This window comes from Schistocerca cancellata, chromosome 1 (assembly GCF_023864275.1).
Source record: "Schistocerca cancellata isolate TAMUIC-IGC-003103 chromosome 1, iqSchCanc2.1, whole genome shotgun sequence".
In the NCBI taxonomy this organism is placed as follows: domain Eukaryota; kingdom Metazoa; phylum Arthropoda; class Insecta; order Orthoptera; family Acrididae; genus Schistocerca; species Schistocerca cancellata.
The window spans coordinates 1,158,948,450-1,158,971,261 of record NC_064626.1 but is presented as its reverse complement, the minus strand read 5'-3'; the positions used below and the strand labels follow the sequence as shown (position 1 = coordinate 1,158,971,261).

The 22,812-nt window shown below is 43.5% G+C and overlaps 1 protein-coding gene across 1 annotated transcript in view; it reads left to right on the top strand.

The window, feature by feature from the left end:
* The window catches only part of LOC126137422 (tubby-related protein 4), a 554,251-nt gene that overhangs the window by 439,901 nt on the left and 91,538 nt on the right, over positions 1–22,812 (top strand). The window contains exons 5-8 of the mRNA XM_049915215.1: positions 7,713–7,881; positions 9,552–9,808; positions 15,818–16,042; positions 21,929–22,157. Of these exons, the coding sequence (XP_049771172.1) occupies positions 7,713–7,881; positions 9,552–9,808; positions 15,818–16,042; positions 21,929–22,157 (880 nt within the window). The remainder of the gene's footprint in view (positions 1–7,712; positions 7,882–9,551; positions 9,809–15,817; positions 16,043–21,928; positions 22,158–22,812) is intronic.

Below are 22,812 nucleotides of genomic sequence, written 5' to 3'. Positions count from 1 at the left end.
ATGGATGTGAAACATGGACTGTGGAAAAACCGAAACAGAAGAGAATCGAAGCATCTGAGATTTGGTACGAAGAGGTTCCGAGCGAATCAGTGAGGAAAGGAATATATGGAAAACACTTACAAGAAGAGGGGACAGGATTGTAGGACATCTGTTAGGACATCGGGAATTAACTTCCATGGTACTAGAGGGAGATGTAGAGGATTAAAAACCGTAAAAGACAGCAATTGGAATATATCCTGCAGATAACTGAGGTTGTAGGCTGTAATTGCTACTGAGAGATAGGGAAGTTGGCAGGGGAGAGAAAATCGTGGCGAGCTGCATCATATCGGTCAGAAGACTATGCCTCAAAAAAAAAAAAAAAAAAAAAAGTCTTCTGATAGCAGTTAAGGAACAGCTTTCTGGTGCATAACGATTTGTGCTGCAGCATTCTGCTCAGCGCTCCGGTTCACTCAGCGCTACGGTTCACTACACTACCTGTGTCTCTTATAGATACATCTTCTTACGACTGCCCAGTAGGACTGCTAGGGGGGGAGGTTAGGGGTATGGGGATGGGGAATGTGGTCTAGGGGGCCGGGCCAAACGTTTTAGTCATGCAGAAAATCGAGACGTGATTTAACAAGCAACGGTGCTTATCTTCAAAAGTAACTTTCAAATTCTATGAACTAAGTAAACGTACTGTGCTACAGAGAGAAAGCAGTCAATCCACAAAATGTGTTGGAATTACACACCTCGAAAGCGTCACATAATATGTCTATTTCCGTCAACTTCCAAATGTGAAAGGTGGTTTAAAACCAGATATGTTTCGACACATTAAATATGGTTGCCTAGCTTACGGAAGATATACTCTCTAGATTTAAAGTTAAAAATGTGGGGCGCCTGTAAAAACAGTTCTAAACCAATGCATACTATCACTAATAACTTATGTTTGTGAGATATAGACACTGAATGAGTTCAGTATTAGAAGATTCTTAGTAACCCAAAGAGCAATTGAAAAATCAATGTTGGCCTACACGAGGAAAGACAGTAAATATCAGACATACAGCAAAGGTCAGTGACCTAATGGAAAGAGTAATTGCCTTGAATAACAGTGAGCTGGTCACGACTCTCGAAGAAAGGACGGCAAATGGTAGAAAGAAAAACTAGTCTACAGCCCAATTTACCGTAAAAGACCGAGAGGAAGACCACTGGAAGTATGGGACAGTCTTAAGAAAAACAGTTACAATAAGAAGTCAAGACTGGCAGAAATAAAAGAACCTGCTGGGATACTATGTTGCACGTCAATTCAAAGAGGCTAAATCACCAAGTGATCGAATATATCCGTATCTATCTATATCTTCTTCTGTTATATGCAGGGTGCCTCAAAATTACACCGACAAACTTTCAGATGTGTAGAAGATGTCTTGACGAACAAAAAGAGCACAGGTACCTGTGTTCAGAAACGTCATCCAACAATGGTTATGAGTCTCGAAATTATAGGCACAGGGCTTGCTGATAGGCTACCCCTTCAGCAGTAAACGTGACTTTGTATGCTGATGGGACCGCAGGCGTAACGTCTCGCAATGTCGTTTGTTATTCAGTGACCTGTACTGATTGCCACAATCGCCAGTTGAGAAGATGGTGCTAGCTGCTGCGTAGACTGACATTGTCTCCCTTGAATGTGATGCTCTATTTATTTGGTGAATGATTGGTTTGGACACGGAAGTCCAGCCACAGTTTATTTTTCTCGTGGGACTCCCAAAATCTTCAGTGTTTTTCGGTATCCGAGAATACAGGAGGAAAATAAACTGCAGATGGAATCCCATATCCAAACCATCATCCGCCAAGGCAACAGAGCATCACATTCATAGGAGACAAGGCCTGTCTGTGCACCAACTAGCTCCATCTCCAGTGGCAATTGTACAGTCAGTCGTGATTAACGAATAACAGACAACACTGAGGGAGGGGGAGCATGAGACAGAAAGGGGAAAGACCTGGGCAGAGATAGGAGAAAGAGAGAAATGGCATAGAGATGTGTGAAGAGGAGAAGGGGGAAGGAGGTAAGAGAACAAGGGGGAGGAGGATATGGTCATAGAGAGGGGTGGAGGAAATGGGCAATGAGAGGAAGGAGAAGGAAAGACAGAATGCAGAGGAGGATATGGACAAATAGAAGTGGGAAGATGAGGTGGACAAAGAGACAGGGAGGAAGAGGAGGACACAGAAAGGGGGAGCAGGAGATGGACAGAGGGACAGGGAGGAGAAGATGGACAAAGAGACAGGAAGGGAGGAGATGTGTACATTGTATGTGTCATATCTGTACCCAAGCAAAGCTGTGGGAAGAACTTCACAAGTATTAGCACTGAAGGGTTTATAGCCTCCTAACTCCACTAGGAGCAGTGATAAAAAAAATCTTTTACTCAGCCCCAGCCATTCGGGCTGTCCTGCACAACAGGCGCGTTGCATGCAAATGACATTGGCCTGCCTTATTGATTTGCTTTAGAGGACAGCCTACACATTAGGGGCAAGAAAGGGTTTTCCACACTCCAGTGTGTAGGCTTTCTTGCATGACAGGTATGTTGGAGTACTATTGGCCTACTTTATTGGTCGTCTTTATATGCATCCTACATGTATGATCAAAAATGCTTTTAAGGTTCAAATGGTTCAAATGGCTCTGAGCACTATGGGACTTAACAGCTGTGGTCATCAGTCCGCTAGAACTTAGAACTACTTAAACCCAACTAATCTAAGGACATCACACACATCCATGCCCGAGGCAGGATTCGAACCTGCGACCGCAGCAGTCGCACGGTTCCGGACTGCTTTTAAGGCCCCTGAAAAGTAGTTTGCTTTGCACTATTCACATTCTGTGGCAAAAGTATCAGGCTACTTCATCGAGATGTGTATAACAAAGCAGACGCTAAGTCTATGTCCAGGGCCCCATCCCAAACATCCAGGAGCTCAAGCAGCAAACTCTGCGAGTATCAGCACTATGGGATTTATAACCTCCTCACTCTGTGAGAAGTGGAGATATGAGCAAAAATGTTTTACTTCACCCTGAGCCACACAGGCCACCTTCTACAGCAAATGAGTCTTGTGTAAATAGTATTAGCTTGCCTTATTGACCTGCTTTGCAGCGCAGCCTACATGTCAAAAGCAAGAAATCTTTTTATGATCATTGATGTTTAGGCCGCACTGCAGAGTAGGTGGGCTGTGTTTGAGTAGTATCAACTTACGTTATCGACCTGCTTTGTAGGGCAACCTCCACACCAGGGACAAATAACAGTTCTGAAGCGCCTCATAATTAGGTCGCCCTGCATAACAGGTATATTGTGTGAGTAGTATTGGCCTATTTTATCGATTTCTTTTTTAGGAATAGCATTCAGATGATCATGCCTCTGGAAAGTTGACAATGGATACAGGCGGTGACAGACAAAGAAATGGGGTAGTAGGGGATGATTAGGGATGGGGGGTGACAGGAGGGGCGGATAGAGGGAGGAGAAGCAGGCAGTGAAGGACAGAGAGAGTGAGAGCAGGAACTAATGAGCAGAAAGTGTCACAGGAGGGAATTCGACAGAGAGATGGGAGAGAAGGAGGCGAAGGTGGATAGGGAAATGGTGGTCGAGGAGATCGACAGAGTGAAGGGAGAGGAGGAATGAGAGAAAGAGGAGGAGGAGAAAGTGGATAAAGTAAGGGGAGAGGGGGAGAAAGATGTGTAGGGAAAGAGGGGGGTAAAGAGATGGATAGGGAGAGGAGGAGGATGAGAGAGAAAAGGTGGAGGAGGGGACAGGCAGAGAGAGATAGGGACAAAGGATAGATGGAGAGGAGGTAAAACAAAATGGACAAACAGCAAGGGAGAGGAGGAGATGGACAGCGAGAGAGGGGCAAGAGATCATGAGGAGATAGATTAAAAGGGAGGAGATGGGCAGAATGTAGATGGGTCGAGATGGGCAGGAAGGAGGGAGGAATAGCTGGACAGAGAGAAAGGGAAGGAGGAAAATGGTAGAAAGGGGGTGAGAAAGAGTTGGTTATGGAGCGGATTAGGAGGAGATAGAGAGAGGGGACAGGAAGTGGATGGTACAGATTAATTGAGGAAAGAAGGAAATGGTCAGAGATATGGACAGGAGGAGATGTGCAGAGGAGGAGGAAGAGGAAATGAACCAAGAGGGGGGGGGGGGGGGAAGAGATGCCTGCAGTATATGTGGTCGACACGTATGCAGGTGAAGCCATGGGGTAAAGGCTAGCATATATATACTATGTGATCAAAAGTATCTAGGCACCCCCAAAAACATACGTTTTTCATATTAGGTGCATTGTGCTGCCACCTGCTGCCAGGTACTCCGTATCAGCGGGCTCAGCAGTCATTAGACATCGTGAGAGAGCAGAATGGAGCAGTCTGCGGAACTTCGAAAGTGGTCACGTGATTGGGTGTCACGTGTATACTATGTATGTACCCGAGATTTCCACACTCCTAAACATCCCTCGGTCCAGCGTTTCCGATCTGATAGTGAAGTGGAAACGTGAAGGGACATGTACAGCACAAAAGCGTACAGGCCGACCTCGTCAGTTGACTGACACAGACCGCCGACAGTTGAATGTGTAATAAGCAGACATATATCCAGACCATAACACAGGAATCCCAGACTGCTTCGGGATCCACTGCAAAACTATAACAGGCGAGGGGTGGGAGAACTTGGATTTCATGGTCGAGCGGCTGATCATAAGCTACACATCAGGCTGCTAAATTCCAAACGACGCCTCGCTTGGTGTAACGAGCGGAAATATTGGAATACTGGACGACTGAACAGTGGAAAGCCGTTGTGTGAGGTGACGAATCACGGTGAAACGTCCCCTTTGAAAAATTGTACAGGACTGAGCTTAAACTAACGCACAATATTTTTAGCGCAATGCAATCTGACTTTCAAAAATCCCTACAAAAGAATGGCCCTGACTAACATTAACCTATACCTTTCACAAATCACTTACCTCACCAAAAATCTTCGTTACTCGAACTACTGCAATACAGCGAGCGCCACTACTGCCAGCTAAATAAAAGATTCAAATTACTGAAGGCACTAACTACTGATAGGCATAGTTAGCAAATGAAAGATTTTAATAGAGAACAAACAATGTATTTACCTTAATAATCATAATATATATAGCAGTTCATGACATCCAGTCTTACAAATTTCAGATCTCCGCCATTTCTCTCTCCACATCCACCACTGCTGGCGGCTCACCTCCAACTGCGCAACGCTATGCGCTGTTAACAGCCAACAGCCCAACACTACGATGGCCGACAACAATGCAAACTAGCCACAGACTGCACACAGCACAGCCAGTAATTTTCATACAGAGCGCTACGTGGCGTTACCAATAAGAAAACCTATACAGCCTACTTACATAGCCCCCATGCTCCCCACAAAAAATTTTACAAATTGTTTTGGGCACTGGCCAATACAGATTTGAAAAAATTGTTTCATAATTATAATTACAATAACAAAGAAATCAAATGCACACACTTATTGATACAATGTTGGTCAAAAGGTAAAATTTTCTCACAGTCCATAAAGACAGTCCTGATCATTCTCACAGTAAAATTGCAGTGTTTTTCTCAAAGTCTGAGCAGTAAAAGAAAATGCACACAGAAGTAGTGGATTTCCATGCAGTCTTGAATAAGTAGTGTTGTCCTTCCAATGGAAAGACAGTGCTGACTCTCGACATGCAGACAGGTAATGGGCCACAACAGAGCAAACCCACAGCAGAGTCACTCGAAGTTTTGAAGAATATTGGTAGGTAGGTCATCACAGAGTAGACCCACTGTAGTCCTGGTAGATATTGTGGTATTGGTGGGCCACCAGAGGTGCAGACCCACTGCAGTCCTTTTAGAGATGGCCAGCAGCCATCTGCTGCGACTGTGCAGGTGCACAATCACCATCGAAGAGTCTTGCGGACAATATAGCAAGTCCATAACCACCACTTGTGCACTCACAAAGTTTTTTGAATTGTCCTTAGAACCAGAAATGCTGTTATCCAGTCCCTTGCTGAATTATTAACACACGTGTAAACACTAACAGTCCCTACTTCTCACATATTGTCCATATACTATGACCAACAGAAACGTGTGCAGTGAAATGTAACTTGCAAGTTACTTAATTTGATGAACTGGTGTCAATTACAATTTTATAACATAAGAATAAAATTACTAAGGTACAAAATATATCATTAAAGAACATAACAATCCAGATAACATTTGTAGTAATACGGATTTTACAAAAGAATCGAACTAACATATACAGCAGTGTTACAGAAATTATTACATGAGTACATATGAAACGTCCCCTTTGAAAAATTGTACAGGACTGAACTTAAACTGACACACAATATTTTTAGCGCAACGCAATCTGACTTTCAAAAATCCCTACAAAAGAATGGCCCTGACTAACATTAACCTATACCTTTCACAAATCACTTACCTCACCAAAAATCTTCGTTACTCGAACTACTGCAATACAGCGAGCGCCACTACTGCCAGCTAAATAAAAGATTCAAACTACTGAAGGCACTAACTACTGATAGGCATAGTTAGCAAATGAAATATTTTAATAGAGAACAAACAATGTATTTACCTTAATAATCATAATATATATAGCAATTCTTGCCATCCAGTCTTACAAATTTCAAATCTCCGCCATTTCTCTGCCCACATCCACCACTGCTGGCGGCTCACCTCCAACTGCACAACGCTATGCGCTGTTAACAGCCAACAGCCCAACACTACGATGGCCGACAACAATGCAAACTAGCCACAGACTGCACACAGTACAGCCAGTAATTTTCGTACAGAGCGCTACGTGGCGTTACCAATATAAAAACCTAAACAGCCTACTTACAACGGTACACAATGTGGCGATCCGATGGCAGGGTGTGAGTATGGCGAATGCTCGGTGAACGTCATCTGCCATCGTGTGTAGTGTCAAAAGTTAAATTCGGAGGCAGTGGCGTTATGGTGTAGTAGTGTTTTCCATGGAGGGTGCTTGCACCTCTTGTTGTTTTGCGTGGCACTATCACAGCACAGGCGTACATTGATGTTTTAAGCACCTTCTTGCTTCCCACTATTGAAGAACAATTCGGGAATGGCGATTGCATCTTTCAATACGATCGAGCATCTTTTCAGAATGCACAGCCTGTGGCGGAGTGGTTACACGACAATAACACCCCTGAATCGACTGGCCTGAACAGAGTCCTGACCTGAATCCTATAGAACACCTTTGAGATGTTTTGGAATGCCGACTTCGTGCCAGGCCTCACCGACAGACATTGACACCTCTCCTCAATGAATCACTCCGTGAAGAATGGGCTGCCATTCCCCAAGAAATCTTCCAGTACCTGATTGAACTTATGCCTGCGAGAGTGGATGCTGTCATCAAGGATAAGGGTGGGCCAACACCATATTGAATTCCAGCATTACCGATGGAGTGCGCCACGAACTTGTAAGTCATTTTCAGCCAGGTGTCCGGATACTTTTGATCATATAGTGTGTGTGTGTGTGAATGTGTGTGTGTGTGTGTGTGTGTGTGTGAGAGAGAGAGAGAGAGAGAGAGAGAGAGAGAGAGAGAGATCTGATATGCTTGTTAGTTCTGTAGTACTCCTGTTTTCTAATTTCGGAGTAAAACTCAACGGTATCGGCAATGACAACAGCAGTTATAATAATTTAATTAATAAAACAATTGTTTCAGGTTTATTTTGGCACCACAGCTGGCCAGATCATTGTCATGGATGTCCACGGGGCAATGGTCTCCCAGGTGCAAATCGGTTCTGAGGTTGGCATCACAAGCATGGCGTGGTCCTGTGAAAAGTTTAAAATGGAAGAAGGCGACGATGCAGATCTTAACGGTACGCAGCCAGGTACGTCATTTCGACACCAATGGCAATAAAAAAAGTCTTCCCTTCATGTCGACACATTATGAGTTGAGAGTTAATTCCTTATTGGTGATCACGGCAGTCATTTTCTTCGCGTATTTTTATTATTTTTCTATTATGTACCTTTTATTTATGTCTGGCTATTTTCGTTCCACACCTTTACTCGTAGAACCTAATTTTGAAATAGTAATATTAAGCTAAAATTTTTGTGATAGGAAATAGAGTAAAGAATATGTTATTCGACTGTGTGTGTTAGTATTTGAAGCACTGTAGAACCAAAATGCCAAGCCTTTGTAACTTTTTAATTTTTTTAATCTGACAGATGAAGGTTATTCAATACCTCATTTTCGTGTAACGACGATTTTACACATACTGAAAATAAAACAATCATGGTTGCAAAGTTATTTTTATTTCATATTGTACGGAAATAAAAATAACTTCGCAACTGTACTGTTTTCGGTATAACCATGAAAATCGGTTGCTGTATCAATCGGCCAATGATGAAATGGAGTGAATTTTACAAATATACAGTTGTATACACCATAGTTACTTAAGAAAAGACAATCATTTAAATATTATAAATGCTAATAAAATGGTATAAATAGAATTAAAAGTGATCTGAATATATATAATGACAATGTAACAGCATTGATGAAGTAAGAGCTGATGCTGCTGTTAATAATAATAATAATAATAATAATAGTGATAGTAACAGATATTAAATGAATTTGTAGGTGAACAAAATTAATGTTTTCTAAGAAAGTGAGTTTCGAGAGAGAGAAATTTAGGTAGACTGCACCAGCTAATACCTTTAGGAAATAAAGAAGACATGGTTGTAAAGGTGGTTATTTAGCTGTAGAGGAGTAACTGGTGCGCACAAGAACAAGGGCAGTTGTTTAATTCGGTGACTGATTACCGAAAAGAGCGTGAACTATCACTTCAGATATCATAAAGTATTGTTTCACTGAGATCCTTCCGATGGGTCTCTAACCCTGTTAAAAGAGGCTCGTAGTTGTTGCAGTATCTTACTAGATAGAGAAGGCACAAGTATTAATCATTTAGCAAGTCCTCGCCTCCTTGCCAACAATGAATTGTTTAAAGTACAGTCTCACATATTCATCAAAATATAGAAACAGAAAGTCAGTCATACTTGAAAGGTAAAAGCAGAAAAAAATAAGTACAGAACTCAGTCAGATATGAATATCATTGTTTCAGGTACCAAGTGTACACAAAGAGGGAAAGAATGAATTATCACAATCTTTTTTGGCTCACAGAAGAATGGCAGCAAATTACTGTAAAATCTGAACTGACAAACACGTGCATAATTCTCTATAAAAGTTGTTAGAAAACTAAAAAAACGAAACTACGAATATGCTGTAGTAGCCTAAATAGTACTTCTGTAGAAACCGAGAGACTAAAATTAATTTAGGAGTAAGAAAGCGCTTAGACTTGCAGATTAGTGACCTTAAACTTTAAATTGGGAGTAGGCTCAACTCTCTGTTATTGAGCACGTATATAGGTTTTGATTTATTTGGTTAATGTACCCATCTATTAGTAGTTTATAATTTTTCTTGAATTTTTTTTTATGTTAGCAGGTAAGTCTGTCAGATAAGACACGGAATTAATATTTGTACTCTGTACTCTGATGTTTGCAGAAGAACGTACCTTCGTGCTAGCAGTGAGTCTGCAAAACGGATTTGTGTTCCTGATGAAGAGCTTCGATGATGTTTCGCCAGTTCAGGTGCACACTGGTCTCTCAGGGCCGTTGTGCATTGAGTGGAGCAACTCCAGAGAACTTCTTGCCGTGGCAGGCAGCTACCAGCAGCCTGGATCCGCTGACTACACCAACGTCCTCAGGTTCTATTCCGACGCTGGAGTCCTCATCTACTCGACATCCATACCCTACACTCAGGTCAGTGTATGTACTCAGTTTTCATACGAGTAAAAGCCTGCAACATACTTGACGTGTTAGGTTCTATGGAGCGACACAAAAAGGAGAACAAAATTTCATCGAATGCTTCGGAATCATAAAGTGTATGGTGTACTATGAGTGTCAGATCGTCCCAATAACACTAACGAAAAATGTGGTATGCTTTGAATATGTTTCGCAAATTTTTAATGTCTTTACATCCCACAGATTATAAAATATGCAGGTGAGCAACGGCACAATGGAAATAATTTTCGCCATCTTGTTCAGTGCTGACAATACAAATACGGTTTTTACATCGTGACTATCATCTACTGTTTATGGTAGAAGTGTGGCGCATACAAATAATAAGATTTCCTGGAATCACTTTTTTACAGCTGTTCATGATCACTTGCGGTATTTAATTTTTAGCAGATAATATGAAATTAAGTCGGTTCTGATTCAAATATTCAATGAGCAAGGGCGGAAAAACATTTTACATCACAAATAATATAAACCAGTTGTGCAAGACGGTAATAAACTTAACACGGAGTGTAGTAAATTGGATTGCAAAAAGGAAAAAAACAAACAACAAAAAATCAGAATCACATGAAACTTTGGCGGTAAATGAGATTTCGAAACCAATAATTAATCAGTTTTCAAATCTAGATACTTTCGAAAGTACACCTCCATGTTTCAGCTGAAAGAATGTTGCTGTTTATCTTTATTCAGAGCTTCAAAGACTGGCTCAACTGAATTCCCCAATCTTCTTCAACACTAAGTCTGTTTCCATATTAATTTTTAATGTACAACAACTCTGTTTGACACGTCTAAGTAGTGACAAATAGCACCAAAACTCAGACTGCTTGTTTGGGAAAAAAAGGTATTGTTTATGTTCCTAACCGAAAAGAAAGCAGAGTTTTTTTTTTTGAAAGAGTTTTCTTGCGTTGAACTGCCGTTAGTTATGTCAATGAAAGTTTTTGCTGTGATTACCTCTTCCATTACCATTCTGGAAACTGATTTCTTATCTAGACATATTTTGTGTAATCCTTGGGAAAGTACATTTCGAAGCTCTTTTGAAGGACTTCGAAATGTGTAACAATGTCTCGTACTAAAACTTTCATGGGAGCTAGTTTATTGTCTTCCAAAAATGATGTAAGATTAGGAAATACGAGAAAGTTATTGTTCGGTACTTGTGACCTAAACAGAGGCAATATTGTCTTGTGATCTACTAAGAAAGTTGTTGTGCCTTGTCCTTGGAGGTCCTATCAGCTAAATAGGCCAGTCTTGATAACCACTGATCATCGACGAAGAAATTCTTCATATCATTGTTTTTGTCGCTGAGAAACATAAATACCTCGGACGCCAGTTCAAATACTGTATATTGTTTAAAAACTTGCCACAAAAGAGCCATCTTATTTCAGTATGAAGAAACAAACTTTTAAGTTTAAGTCCCATATCATCACACAGTAGCTTGAATAGCCGTGAGTTTCGAGCCTTTGCCTCGATGAGGTTTATAACATTTACAGCGCTTGCCTGCCTGCCTGCCTGTCTGTCTGTCTGTTAAGACTCCATTTCCTCAGGATATAGTATCAACTTGAAATTTATGTCAGGTACTAATGTTTACAGTCTCCTAGTGGTGTACATACTCTAAGTTTCTAAGTCAACACAGTCAAAAGATACATCCATATATGTCTCATACTTTGATACTCGTAAATTTACTCATCAAATCCCATCGATGAACTGTCCATATACTCGTACATGTTAGGTTTGGTGGTCTAGCAGCGCAGTCGGCCTTAGGCTGTGTAGTGGCGTGGACGTGCCTAACGCTCCGAGACGCGCTCCGCTAGCAAGAGTTATGTAGATGAAGTAGCATTGGTAGGAAAGAAATTTGTGTGGGAGAAACTGGGAGCCGAGGATTTCCCTTTGTTCGTTTGTTTGTTTTGTAAATAATTAGCACTGCACGTTGTTCAGGTTAGTCCATTGTGTATTTTTATCCTTATAAACTATAAATAGCGTTTTATAAGTAATAAAAATCAATTGATCGTGTAACTTCTGTGCTTTTATGTAACCAAAACAATTACGTTTTGATGCAAGTACATTTTATAAGCATAAACATAAAAAAATCTATATACTTTTTGTTGTTATTTTGTCCTTAATAGAACGGTCTTCATCATGATCAAAGGCAAGAGTTCCAAATTAATATAGATAAGTGCAAAAGTTGTTTATGAAAAGCAGAAACACGTTTTATATAAGCTCGACAAAGTATCAAAGCAATGTCTTATATGTTTTTGTTTTGCTTTTCTTTATCGTTTTATCGAGGGAATTGCGGTGTCTGGCGCTATGTGATAAATCGGTATTGTTATTAAATTTTTACTACAACATTTTTCTGTTTCACATTACACATCAACAATTTTCGAATTTGCCCTGAATTAAACACTGACTGTTTCAATTTTGCTATAAATGCTGTTTATTTTTAAGTAACAGACAGGAGAACTATGTAGAACAAAAATGTTCCATGGGTTATGTGGCCCTTTACATAATCTTCACTGAGCTTTCAGACTGTACACCACTTCCGATTTCTAGCAGGAGCTGTGTAGTGACACGTGGATCGCAGACACAAACAAAGCAATCGAAATGAGATAACGCCTGATACGTATGCAACGCACCTAATGTAGTGGACTGACCCGACAGCCAATCCACTATGACTTGTAGCCGAATAGCACGCGTTTAAGCTCACGCAGACTGGCGTGAGGTCTGGAACAATTAAAGGAGTTGAGTCTAATAAATAAAGTACGGAGTTGATGTAACACTTAACTTTAATCCATAATTGGAGAACATCGCTCTTGTTGATACATTATACAATCTCAATATAAACTGGTCGTGGCGCCTTGCTAGGTCGTAGCAAAAGACGTAGCTGAAGGCTATGCTAACTATCGTCTCGGCAAATGAGAGCGTATTTTGTCAGTGTAGCTTCGCTAGCAAAGTCGGCTGTACAACTGGGGCAGGTGCTAGGAAGTCTCACTAGACCTGCCGTGTGGCGGCGCTCGGTCTGCAATCACTGGCAGTGGCGACACGCGGGTCCGACGTATACTAATGGACCGCGGCCGATTTAAAGGCTACCACCTAGCAAGTGTGGTGTCTGGCGGTGACACCACACCTAACATACAGGTAATGCAGTTACGATCTTAACTGACCAAGATTATTAGAGATACTTCAGTAGTGTATGCTTCCTTATGATAGTTTATGGTAGCCTATGGTAGTTTCACAACTCTATTTTTTTCCGAATCAGGTACAGAACCTTAAAAATGATTGTGTATTGTGTTGCTTACTAATCAGGTGTATCATATGCTATCATAGTTGATATCCGTCTGTTGTATTACAGCATGCAGGAGAATGTCGGTGAAGTTTGGAATGTAGGAGAAAAAGTACTGGCAGGAGAGGCGCTGTGAGAGTGGGACGTGAAACTTCTCGGGTAGCTCAACCAGTGAAACACTTACCCTGAAGGAAATGAGGTCCGAGGTTTGAGTGCTGGAACAGCGAGCGGTCCTAGGCGCTTCAGTCTGGAACAGCACGCCTGCTACGGTCGCAGGTTCGAATCGTGCCTAGGGCATGGATGTGTGTGATGTCCTTAGGTTGGTTAGGATTAAGTTGTTCTAAGTCTAGGGGACTGATGACCTCAGATGTTATGTCCCGTAGTATGACCATTTGAGTCGTGAGTCTTCTTGCGTAACTCAATCAGTAAAGCACTTGCCCTGGAGGAAATGAGGTCCGTCACACAGTTTTAATGTGCTAGGAAGTTGCAAATCAACACATGCTCCGTTGCAGAGTACATATGACATGAGTTTCTCTTGATGGGAGATCCGTAACTGTTATTCATCATGAATGATAATCTCCGCTGCAGCTGTAAAAATTATTTATTTCGAAAAAGGAACACACAATCCGGTTTCAAGATACGTATCCCATCATCAGGACCACATTAAAATGTGAGTCCATAAACATATTTTAACCTGAAACTCCTGGCAGATTAAAACTGTGTGCCAGATGGAGACTCGAACTCAGGATCTTTCGCGGCCAAGTGCTCTACCAACTGAGCTGTCCAAGCACTACACACGACCCATCCTCACAGCTTCAGTTCTGGCAGTACCTCATCTCCTACCTTCCAAACTTCACAAAAGTTCTTCTGCGAACCTTGCAGAATTAGCACTCCTGGAAGAAAGGATATTGTGTGGACATGGCTGCAAAATACTAACGCGAATTCTTTACAGACGAATGGAAAAACTAGTAGAAGCCGACCTCGGGGAAGATCAGTTTGGATTCTGTAGAAATATTGGAACACGTGAGGCAATACTGACCCTACGACTTATCTTAGAAGGAAAGGCAAACCTACGTTTCTAGCATTTGTAGAAAAAGCTTTTGACAATGTTGACTGGAATACTCTCTTTCAAACTGTGAAGGTGGCAGCAGTAAAATACAGGGAGCGAAAGGCTATTTACAATTTGTTCAGAAACCAGATGGTAGTTATAAGTGTCGAGGGACTTGAAAGGGAAGCAGTGGTTGGGAAGGGAGTGAGACAGGGTTGTAGCCTCTCCCTGATGTTATTCAATCTGTTATATTGAGCAAGCAGTGAAGGAAACAAAAGGAAAATTCGGAGTAGGAATTAAAATCCGTGGAGAAGAAATAAAAACTTTGAGGTTCGCTGATGACATTGTAATTCTGTCAGAGACAGCAAAGGACTTGGAAGAGCAGTTGAACGGAATGGACAGTGTCTTGAAAGGAGGGTATAAGATGAACATCAACAAAAGCAAAACGAGGATAATGGAATGTAGTCGAATTAAGTCGGGTGATGCTGAGGGAATTAGATTAGGAAATGAGACACTTAAAGTAGTAAAGGAGTTTTGCTATTTGGGGAGCAAAATAACTGATGATGGTCGAAGTAGAGAGGATATAAATGTAGACTTGCAATGGCAAGGAAAGCGTTTCTGAAGAAGAGAAATTTGTTAACATCGAGTATAGATTTAAGTGTGAGGAAGTCATTTCTGAAAGTATTTGTATGGAGTGTAGCCATGTATGGAAGTGAAACATGGACGATAAATAGTTTAGACAGGAAGAGAATAGAAGTTTCCGAAATGTGGTGCTACAGAAGAATGCTGAAGATTAGATGGGTAGATCACATAACTAATGAGGAGATACTGAATAGGATTGGGGAGAAGAGAAGTTTGTGGCACAACTTGACTAGAAGAAGGGATCGCTTGGTAGAACATGTTCTGAGGCATCAAGGGATCACCAATTTAGTATTGAAGGGCAGCGTTGAGGGTAAAAATCGTAGAGGGAGACCAAGAGATGAATACATCAAGCAGATTCAGAAGGATGTAGGTTGCAGTAGGTACTGGGAGATGAAGAAGCTTGCACAGGATAGGGTAGCATGGAGAGATCAAACCAGTCTCCAGACTGAAGACCACAACAACAACAACAATGGCTTAGCCACAGCCTGGCGAATGTTGCGAGATTGAGATTTTCACTCTGCAGCGGAATGTGCGCTGATATGAAACTTCTGGGGCAGATTAAAACTGTGTGTCGGACCAAGACTCGTACTCAGAAGGTCGGAGACGAGGTACTGGCAGAACTGCAGCTGTGAGGAAGGGTCGTGGGTCGTGCTTGGGTCGCTCAGTTGGTAGAGCACTTGCCCGCGAAAGGCAAAGGTACCGAGTTCGAGTGTCGGTCCGGCACACAGTTTTAATCTACCAGGAAGTTTCATATCAGCACACACTCCGCTGCAGAGTGAAAATCTCAGTCTGGATATTTTAACCTCAGTTGTGCATCTGATTGGGGACTCGTGTTTTAATATGCACCTGAAGATGGGAGACATGTCCTGAAACTTAGTTGTGCATTCCTTTTCAGATATACAAATTCTAGCAACTGTAGCGGATATTGTGACTGATGAGAGTAATTTTGAGCATTAGTTGGCACCCTCACTGCCAGTGGAGTAGCTGCTGAAGCTTCTGATGTCCGCAGTCGCCGGTGACGGCGCTGACGTGGGGCCACAACGACAAGCGGCTGTTCGTGGCGACGGGCTGCCAGGTGCACATCGCGTGGGTGTCTCGGCGCGTCGCCTCGCTGCAGCTGATGTGCCGGCTGCGCGTGCACGGCCAGCTGCGGGCCGAGCACCAGGTAGCGGCGCTGCCGCTGCCCGCGCGCATCAAGGCGCTCATCTCCAACCTCTTTGCTCAAACCATAAGGGTGAGTCGGCCACCACCACCACCACCACCACCACCACCATCATTATCACCACCACCATCGTCATCATCACCACCATCATCATCACCATCACCACCATCATCATCACCACCACCATCATCATCACCACCATCATCATCACCACCATCACCACCACCACCATCATCATCATCATCATCACCACCATCACCACCACCATCATCATCACCACCACCATCACCACCACCATCATCATCACCACCACCATCATCATCACCACCATCACCACCACCACCTTAACCTGCTATGTTACGAGCTTAGTGCTCACTGTTTTGCTCGCGTGGACTCTATGACCTGCACACATGTTTTTCGTTTTGTTTTTATTTCATCGAATTTTCATATTGTCCACAAATTGCAACACCTTCTAAGCTATTCACGCTAATTAAGCCCATATAAACACGATCTTTTCCCAATGTAGTTCTGACCAAAAATCGATTCTGGTGGCTCGAGTCCAAAGCATTTTGTTAATCAGGCCTTTTGCGTTCTTGTGCAAGATACACTACTGGCCATTAAAATTGCTACTCCGAGAAGAAATGGAGATGATAAACGGGTATTCATTGGACAAATATATTATACTAGAACTGACATGTGACTACATTTTCACGCAATTTGGGTGCATAGATCCTGAGAAATCAGTACCCAGAACAACCACCTCTGGCTGTAATAACGGCCTTGAGACGCCTGGGCATTGAGTCAAACAGAGCTTGGATGGCGTGTACAGGTACAGCTGCCCGTGCAGCTTCAACAAGATACCACAGTTCATCAAGAGTAGTGACTGGCGTATTGTGACGAGCCAGTTGCTCAGCCACCATTGACAAGACGTTTTCAATTGGTGGGAGATCTGGAGAATGTGCTGGCCATCGCAGCAGTCGAACATTTTCTGTATCCTGAAAGGCCCGTACAGGACCTGCAACATCCGGTCGTGCATTATCCTGCTGAAATGTAGGGTTTCGCAGGGATCGAATGAAGGGTAGAGCCACGGGTCGTAACACATCTGAAATCTAACGTCCACTGTTCAAAGTGCCGTCAATGTGAACAAGAGGTGACCGAGACGTGTAACCAATGGCACCCGTACCATCACGCCGGGTAACATTCCAGTATGGCGATGACGAATACACGCTTCCAATGTGTGTGCACCGCCAAACAGGGATACGACCATCATGATGCTGTAAACAGCACCTGGATTCCTCCGAAAAAATGACATTTTGCCATTCGTGCACCCAGGTTCGTCGTTGAGTACACCACCGCAGGCGCTCCTGTCTGTGATGCAGCGTCAAGGGTAACTGCAGCCATGGTATCCGAGCTGATAGTCCATGCTGCTGCAAACGTCGTCGAACTGTTCGTGCAGGTGGTTGTTGTCTTGCAAACGTCCCCACCTGTTGACTCAGGGATCGAGACGTGGCTGCACGATCCGTTACAGCCATGCGGATAAAATGCCTGTCATCTCGACTGCTAGTGGTACGAGGCCGTTGGGATCCAGCACGGTATTCCGTATTACCCTCCTGAACCCACCGATTCCATATTCTGCTAACAGTCATTGGATCTCGACCAATGCGAGCAGCAATGTCGCGATACGATAAACCGCAATCGCGATAGGCTACAATCCGACCTTTATCAAAGTCTGAAACGTGATGGTAGGCATTTCTCCTCCTCACACGAGGCATCACAACAACGTTTCACCGGGCAACGCCGGTCAACTGCTGTTTGTGTATGAGTAATCGGTTGGAAACTTTCCTCATGTCAGCACGTTGTAGGTGTCGCCACCCGCGCCAACCTAGTGTAAATGCTCTGAAAAGCTAATCATTTGCATATCACAGCATTTTCTTCCTATCTGTTAAATTTCGCGTCTGTAGCACGTCTTCTTCGTGGTGTAGCAATTGTAATGGCCAGTAGTGTATTATCAGATATGGTGATGTTTACTGCCCCCTCGCTCACCCGATTTGTCGATATGCTACTTCTTTTTGTGGGGATATTTAAAACCAGAAGTCTACATGAACAATCCTTTCACAATCGATGACCTGAAGAATTTCATTCGTAAGGAAATTGAAGCCGTACCGAATGAAATGTTGGAGAGAGCCATGTGTAACTTTTGGAAGAGGATCCAAATTTGTATCCAGCAAGAAGGACGTCATCTGGAAACAAATTAATATATATTTCAAAACTGCATTAAAAAATCTATCACTCAATGCTTGTTTTTATTATTTTTATCAAGCTGTGTCCCAGTCATTCAACAGTGAAAAACATGCGTTTCCTCTGCTCCACCCTGTATATTACACGGTGATTTTTTGCACCATATACAAACTCTAGGGACTGATCGATGAGAGGATTTGGAACTAAAAATGTCTAATGAACTTACCTCCGGAAATGAATGGTTTCCATGCTAGAGACCATTTATTCAATTATACTTCGTTACAGAGACTGCATTCTAATGCGCGTTGTACCACACAGGCACAATTACAGGGTGCATGGTTTCCTCCTACAAGATGGGACTATTCCTCACATGTCATGCCCTAGTGCCCTCCCCAGCCAATGTTGTATTCAAAAAATTAGTTCAAATGGCTCTGAGCACTATGCGACTTAACTTCTGAGGTCATCAGTCCCCTAGAACCTAGAACTACTTAAACCTAACCAACCTAAGGCGTCACACACATCCATGCCCGAGGCATGATTCGAACCTACGACCGTAGCGGTCGCTCGGTTCCAGACTGTAGCACCTAGAACCGCACGGCCACTCCGGCCGGCCCATGTAGTGTCAGATTCACTTTTCTCGCTGATTCACCTTGTAGTGGATGTGATACAGCGCTGTACACAATAGTTCCGTATTCGAATCGAGAGCTTGCCAACACCGTGTTTCCTTACAGAAAGGCAAATGGCAATAGGCGGCGAGCAGCAAGATCGTATCAGAAGGCCTATCCCCGCCGACAACAACTACAGCATTCAATGTTTTCAACAGTGTTTCGTCGCTTGTCTGGGACCGGGTCGTTTCAGGAAGCAAGAAGTGATGAAAGACGCAACCGAAACGTTTGGGCACCAGACTTGGAGAAAAATATGATTAACACTGTGGAGGCACCATGTTAGTATGCGGCAGTTGGCCCGCCAGTACCGAGTAACCCAGACCACTGTGTGGAACATTCTCTGCGACAACTGTTACTACCCATACCACTTACAGCGTGTGCAGGGCTTACTAGCGACAGTTTCCACGTTGGGAGCAGATTTGTCAGTGATTTCTTCACCAGGCAACCACTATTCCGGGGTTTGTGTCATTCATCCTCCTTACAGATGAGGCCACCTTTACACGGAGTGGTATCTTCAACTTTCATAACAGTCATCTGCGGTATAGCGTACATAACACCATGGTATGGTGAGCATATGGACTACCAGACCAATTTTGTGATTGGATTGAAGAGTTCCTAGATAACAGAACGCAGCATGTCTTTCTCAATGGAGAGAAGTCTTCCGAAGTAAGTGATTTCAGGCGTGCCGCAGGTGAGTGTCGTAGGACCGTTGCTATTCACAATATACATAAATGAGCTTGTGGATAACATCGGAAGTTCACTGAGGCTTTTTGCAGATGATGCTATAGTATATCGAGAGGTTGTAACAATGGAAAATTGTACTGAAGTGCAGGAGGATCTGCAACGAATTGATGCATGGTGCAGGGAATGGCAATTGAATCTCAATGTAGACAAGTGTAATGTGCTGCGAATACATAGGAAAAAAGAGCCTTTATCATTTAGCTACAATATAGCAGGTCAGCAACTGGAAACACTTAATTCCATAAATTATCTGGGAGTAGGCATTAGCAGTGGTTAAAATGGAATGACCATATAAAATTAATCGTCAGTAAAGCAGATGCCAGACTGAGATTCATTGGAAGAATCCTAAGGAAATGCAGTCCGAAAACAAAGGAAGTAGGTTACAGTACACTTGTTCGCCCACTGCTTGAATACTGCTCACCGGTGCGGATCCATACCAGATAAGGTTGATAGAAGAGATAGAGAAGATCCAACGGAGAGCAGCGCGCTTCATTACAACATCATTTAGTAATCGCGAAAGCGTTACAGAGATGACAGATAAACTCTAGTGGAAGACTCTGCAAGAGAGACGCTCAGTAGCTCGGTACGGGTTTTTGTTGAAGTTTCGATAACATACCTTCACCGAGGATTCTAGCAGTGTATTGCTCACTCCTACGTATATCTCGCGAAGAGACAATGAGGATAAAATCAGAGAGATTAGAGCCCACACAGAGGCATACCGACAATCTTTCTTTCCACGAACAGTACGAGACTGGAATAGAAGGGAGAACCGATAGAGGTACTCAAGGTACACTCCGGCACACACCGTCAGGTGGCTTGCGGAGTAGGGTGTAGATGTAGATGTATGGTGACAGTGAGTCACCAGTATCGCTTCAGCCAGAATGTGAGGGCCGGGATATTTGGCGGCCGTATTTTGGGACAAGTCTTCCTTCCAAGTCGCCCAACAGGCAGGCACTATCGGCGATTCTTGCAGGTGACTTTGTCTCTCCTGCTGGAAGAAGTGCCGTTGATGATCCGAAGGGTTATGTGGCTGCTACGGGATGGTGCTCCAGCCCATTTCGCCATTAACGTCCGGATTCATCTCAATCGTGTCTTTCCAGTCGATGGATCGGACGAGGGAGTGCAGTTCCATGGCCTGCTCATTCACTGGATCGCAACCCGTGCGATTTCTGGTTGTGGGGCCATCCCAGAGGTATCGTGTATGTAGAGCCCATTCCAGATGTGGAGACACTGGAGCAGCGTATTCAAGCTGCCTTTGACGCTGTTCGGATGAAGCCTGGTCGATGTGACTGTGTGAGACAGGACGTGCTACGGCGTGTACACGCATGCGTTGAGGCACAGGTTCAAATGGCTCTAAGCACTATGGGACTTAACATTTGAGGTTATCAGTCCCCTAGACTGACCTAACTAACCTAAGGACATCACACACATCCTTTCCCGAGGCAGGACTCGAACCTGCGACCGTAGCAGCAAAAAATGGTTCAAATGGCTCTGAGCACTATGCGACTCAACTTCTGAGGCCATCAGTCGCCTAGAACTTAGAACTAATTAAACCTAACTAACCTAAGGACATCAAATTCATCCATGCCCGAGGCAGGATTCGAACCTGCGACCGTAGCGGTCGCTCGGTTCCAGGCTGTAGCGCCTAGAACCGCACGGCCACTCCGGCCGGCCCGTAGCAGCAGCGCGGTTTCAGAGTAAAGCACCTAGAACCTCTCGGCCACAGCGGACGGTTGAGGCACAGAGAAACCATTTTTAACACATACTGTAAGTGCAGGTGCCGCGTGGGATTAGTCGAGCGGTCTAAAGGCGCTGCGGTCGTGGACTGTGTGGCTGGTCCCGGCGGAGGTTCGAGTCCTCCCTCGGGCATTGGTGTGTGTGTGTTTGTCCTTAGGATAATTTAGGTTAAGTGCAGCTGCATGTTACAGCGCGTATTAGACTGCAGTCTCTGTAACAATGTTTTACTGAAAGCATGAGCACCAAGCACTTCTGGACATAAGTTCAGTCGACCTTTTTTGCTGTGCATCCTCTCATTGGTCAATCCCTAGAGTTTGTAAATGGTGGAAAAAATCACCCTGTATTTATGCTGAATGTAATAAATGCTACAAAAACTTAAAACTTTGATATTGGTTTTGAAACACCCCATACTTCTCTCTTAGAGATAGTGGTACGATCGCGAAATTAATTTTATTCTTGGTGAAAATGTAGCCACATGAAATCTTCCAAAGGTTTAAAAAGGCATTGTATAGCGTTCTGCTCGGCACTCCCGCTATGGTTTGAAAAGGTAGTGACATTTGCTCTGTCGTGTTGGCAGTGCTGTGTTCCTGAGACGTCTGCCCTGAGGGAGTTCGTGTCGCGCCCGCCCGCGGGCAGCGTGAGGCTCCACTGCACCATGATCAGGCACGACGACGACTCCAACCTGAGCTCCGGCACGTGCTACACGCTGTACCTCGAGTACCTCGGCGGCCTCGTCCCGCTGCTCAAGGGGAAGCGCACCAGCAAGATCCGGCCCGAATTCGTCATTTTCGATCCTCAGGTTGACGGTCAGTTCCATTTGATGAACCAGTTTCCAAGCTACTTTTTTCTGTTATGTTACTTTTATTCCAGTACTAGCTGTAAAACACCCGCTTCTCACGGTTTTTATCTTCATTTGTTTTCTGCGAACAATCGAGAACATTCGAGAGCATGCTAAAAATAAACATTCAAAAATTCGGAAAAAAATTTGTATTCACGTTAAAAAGCTATTCTTGAATGCTCAAAAATACTCTCCAATACTCTTAAATCCATTGGAGTATTCAACAGTATTATAATTTGGAATAAAGTACTCTCTGCCAATCATTTCTGTATAGAACTCCAACAATATTCCAAAACATTCTAGAACGTAAAAAAATAATTCAAGAACTATCTAGACCAGGGGCGGGCAAACGTTGCACGCGGCTCATGAGCGCACAGCGCTGCACGTGTGCTGCTCGCGTGCAGGCGTCGACCGGGGCTGTGGCGACAGCCGGCAGGTTGCGGCAGTGTAGTGCCAGGCTAAGCTGCGGACGTTGATGCGAAGCGAGCACTATGTAGTGAACGTTGTATTTCAAGAAACGGAGAAGTGGAGATTTGCTATCTTTTAAAAAATAATGGGAGAATCATTTTTTCTTTGTGCAAAAACGTGAAAATTCGAAATGTTTAATATGTGGCAGTATTCTC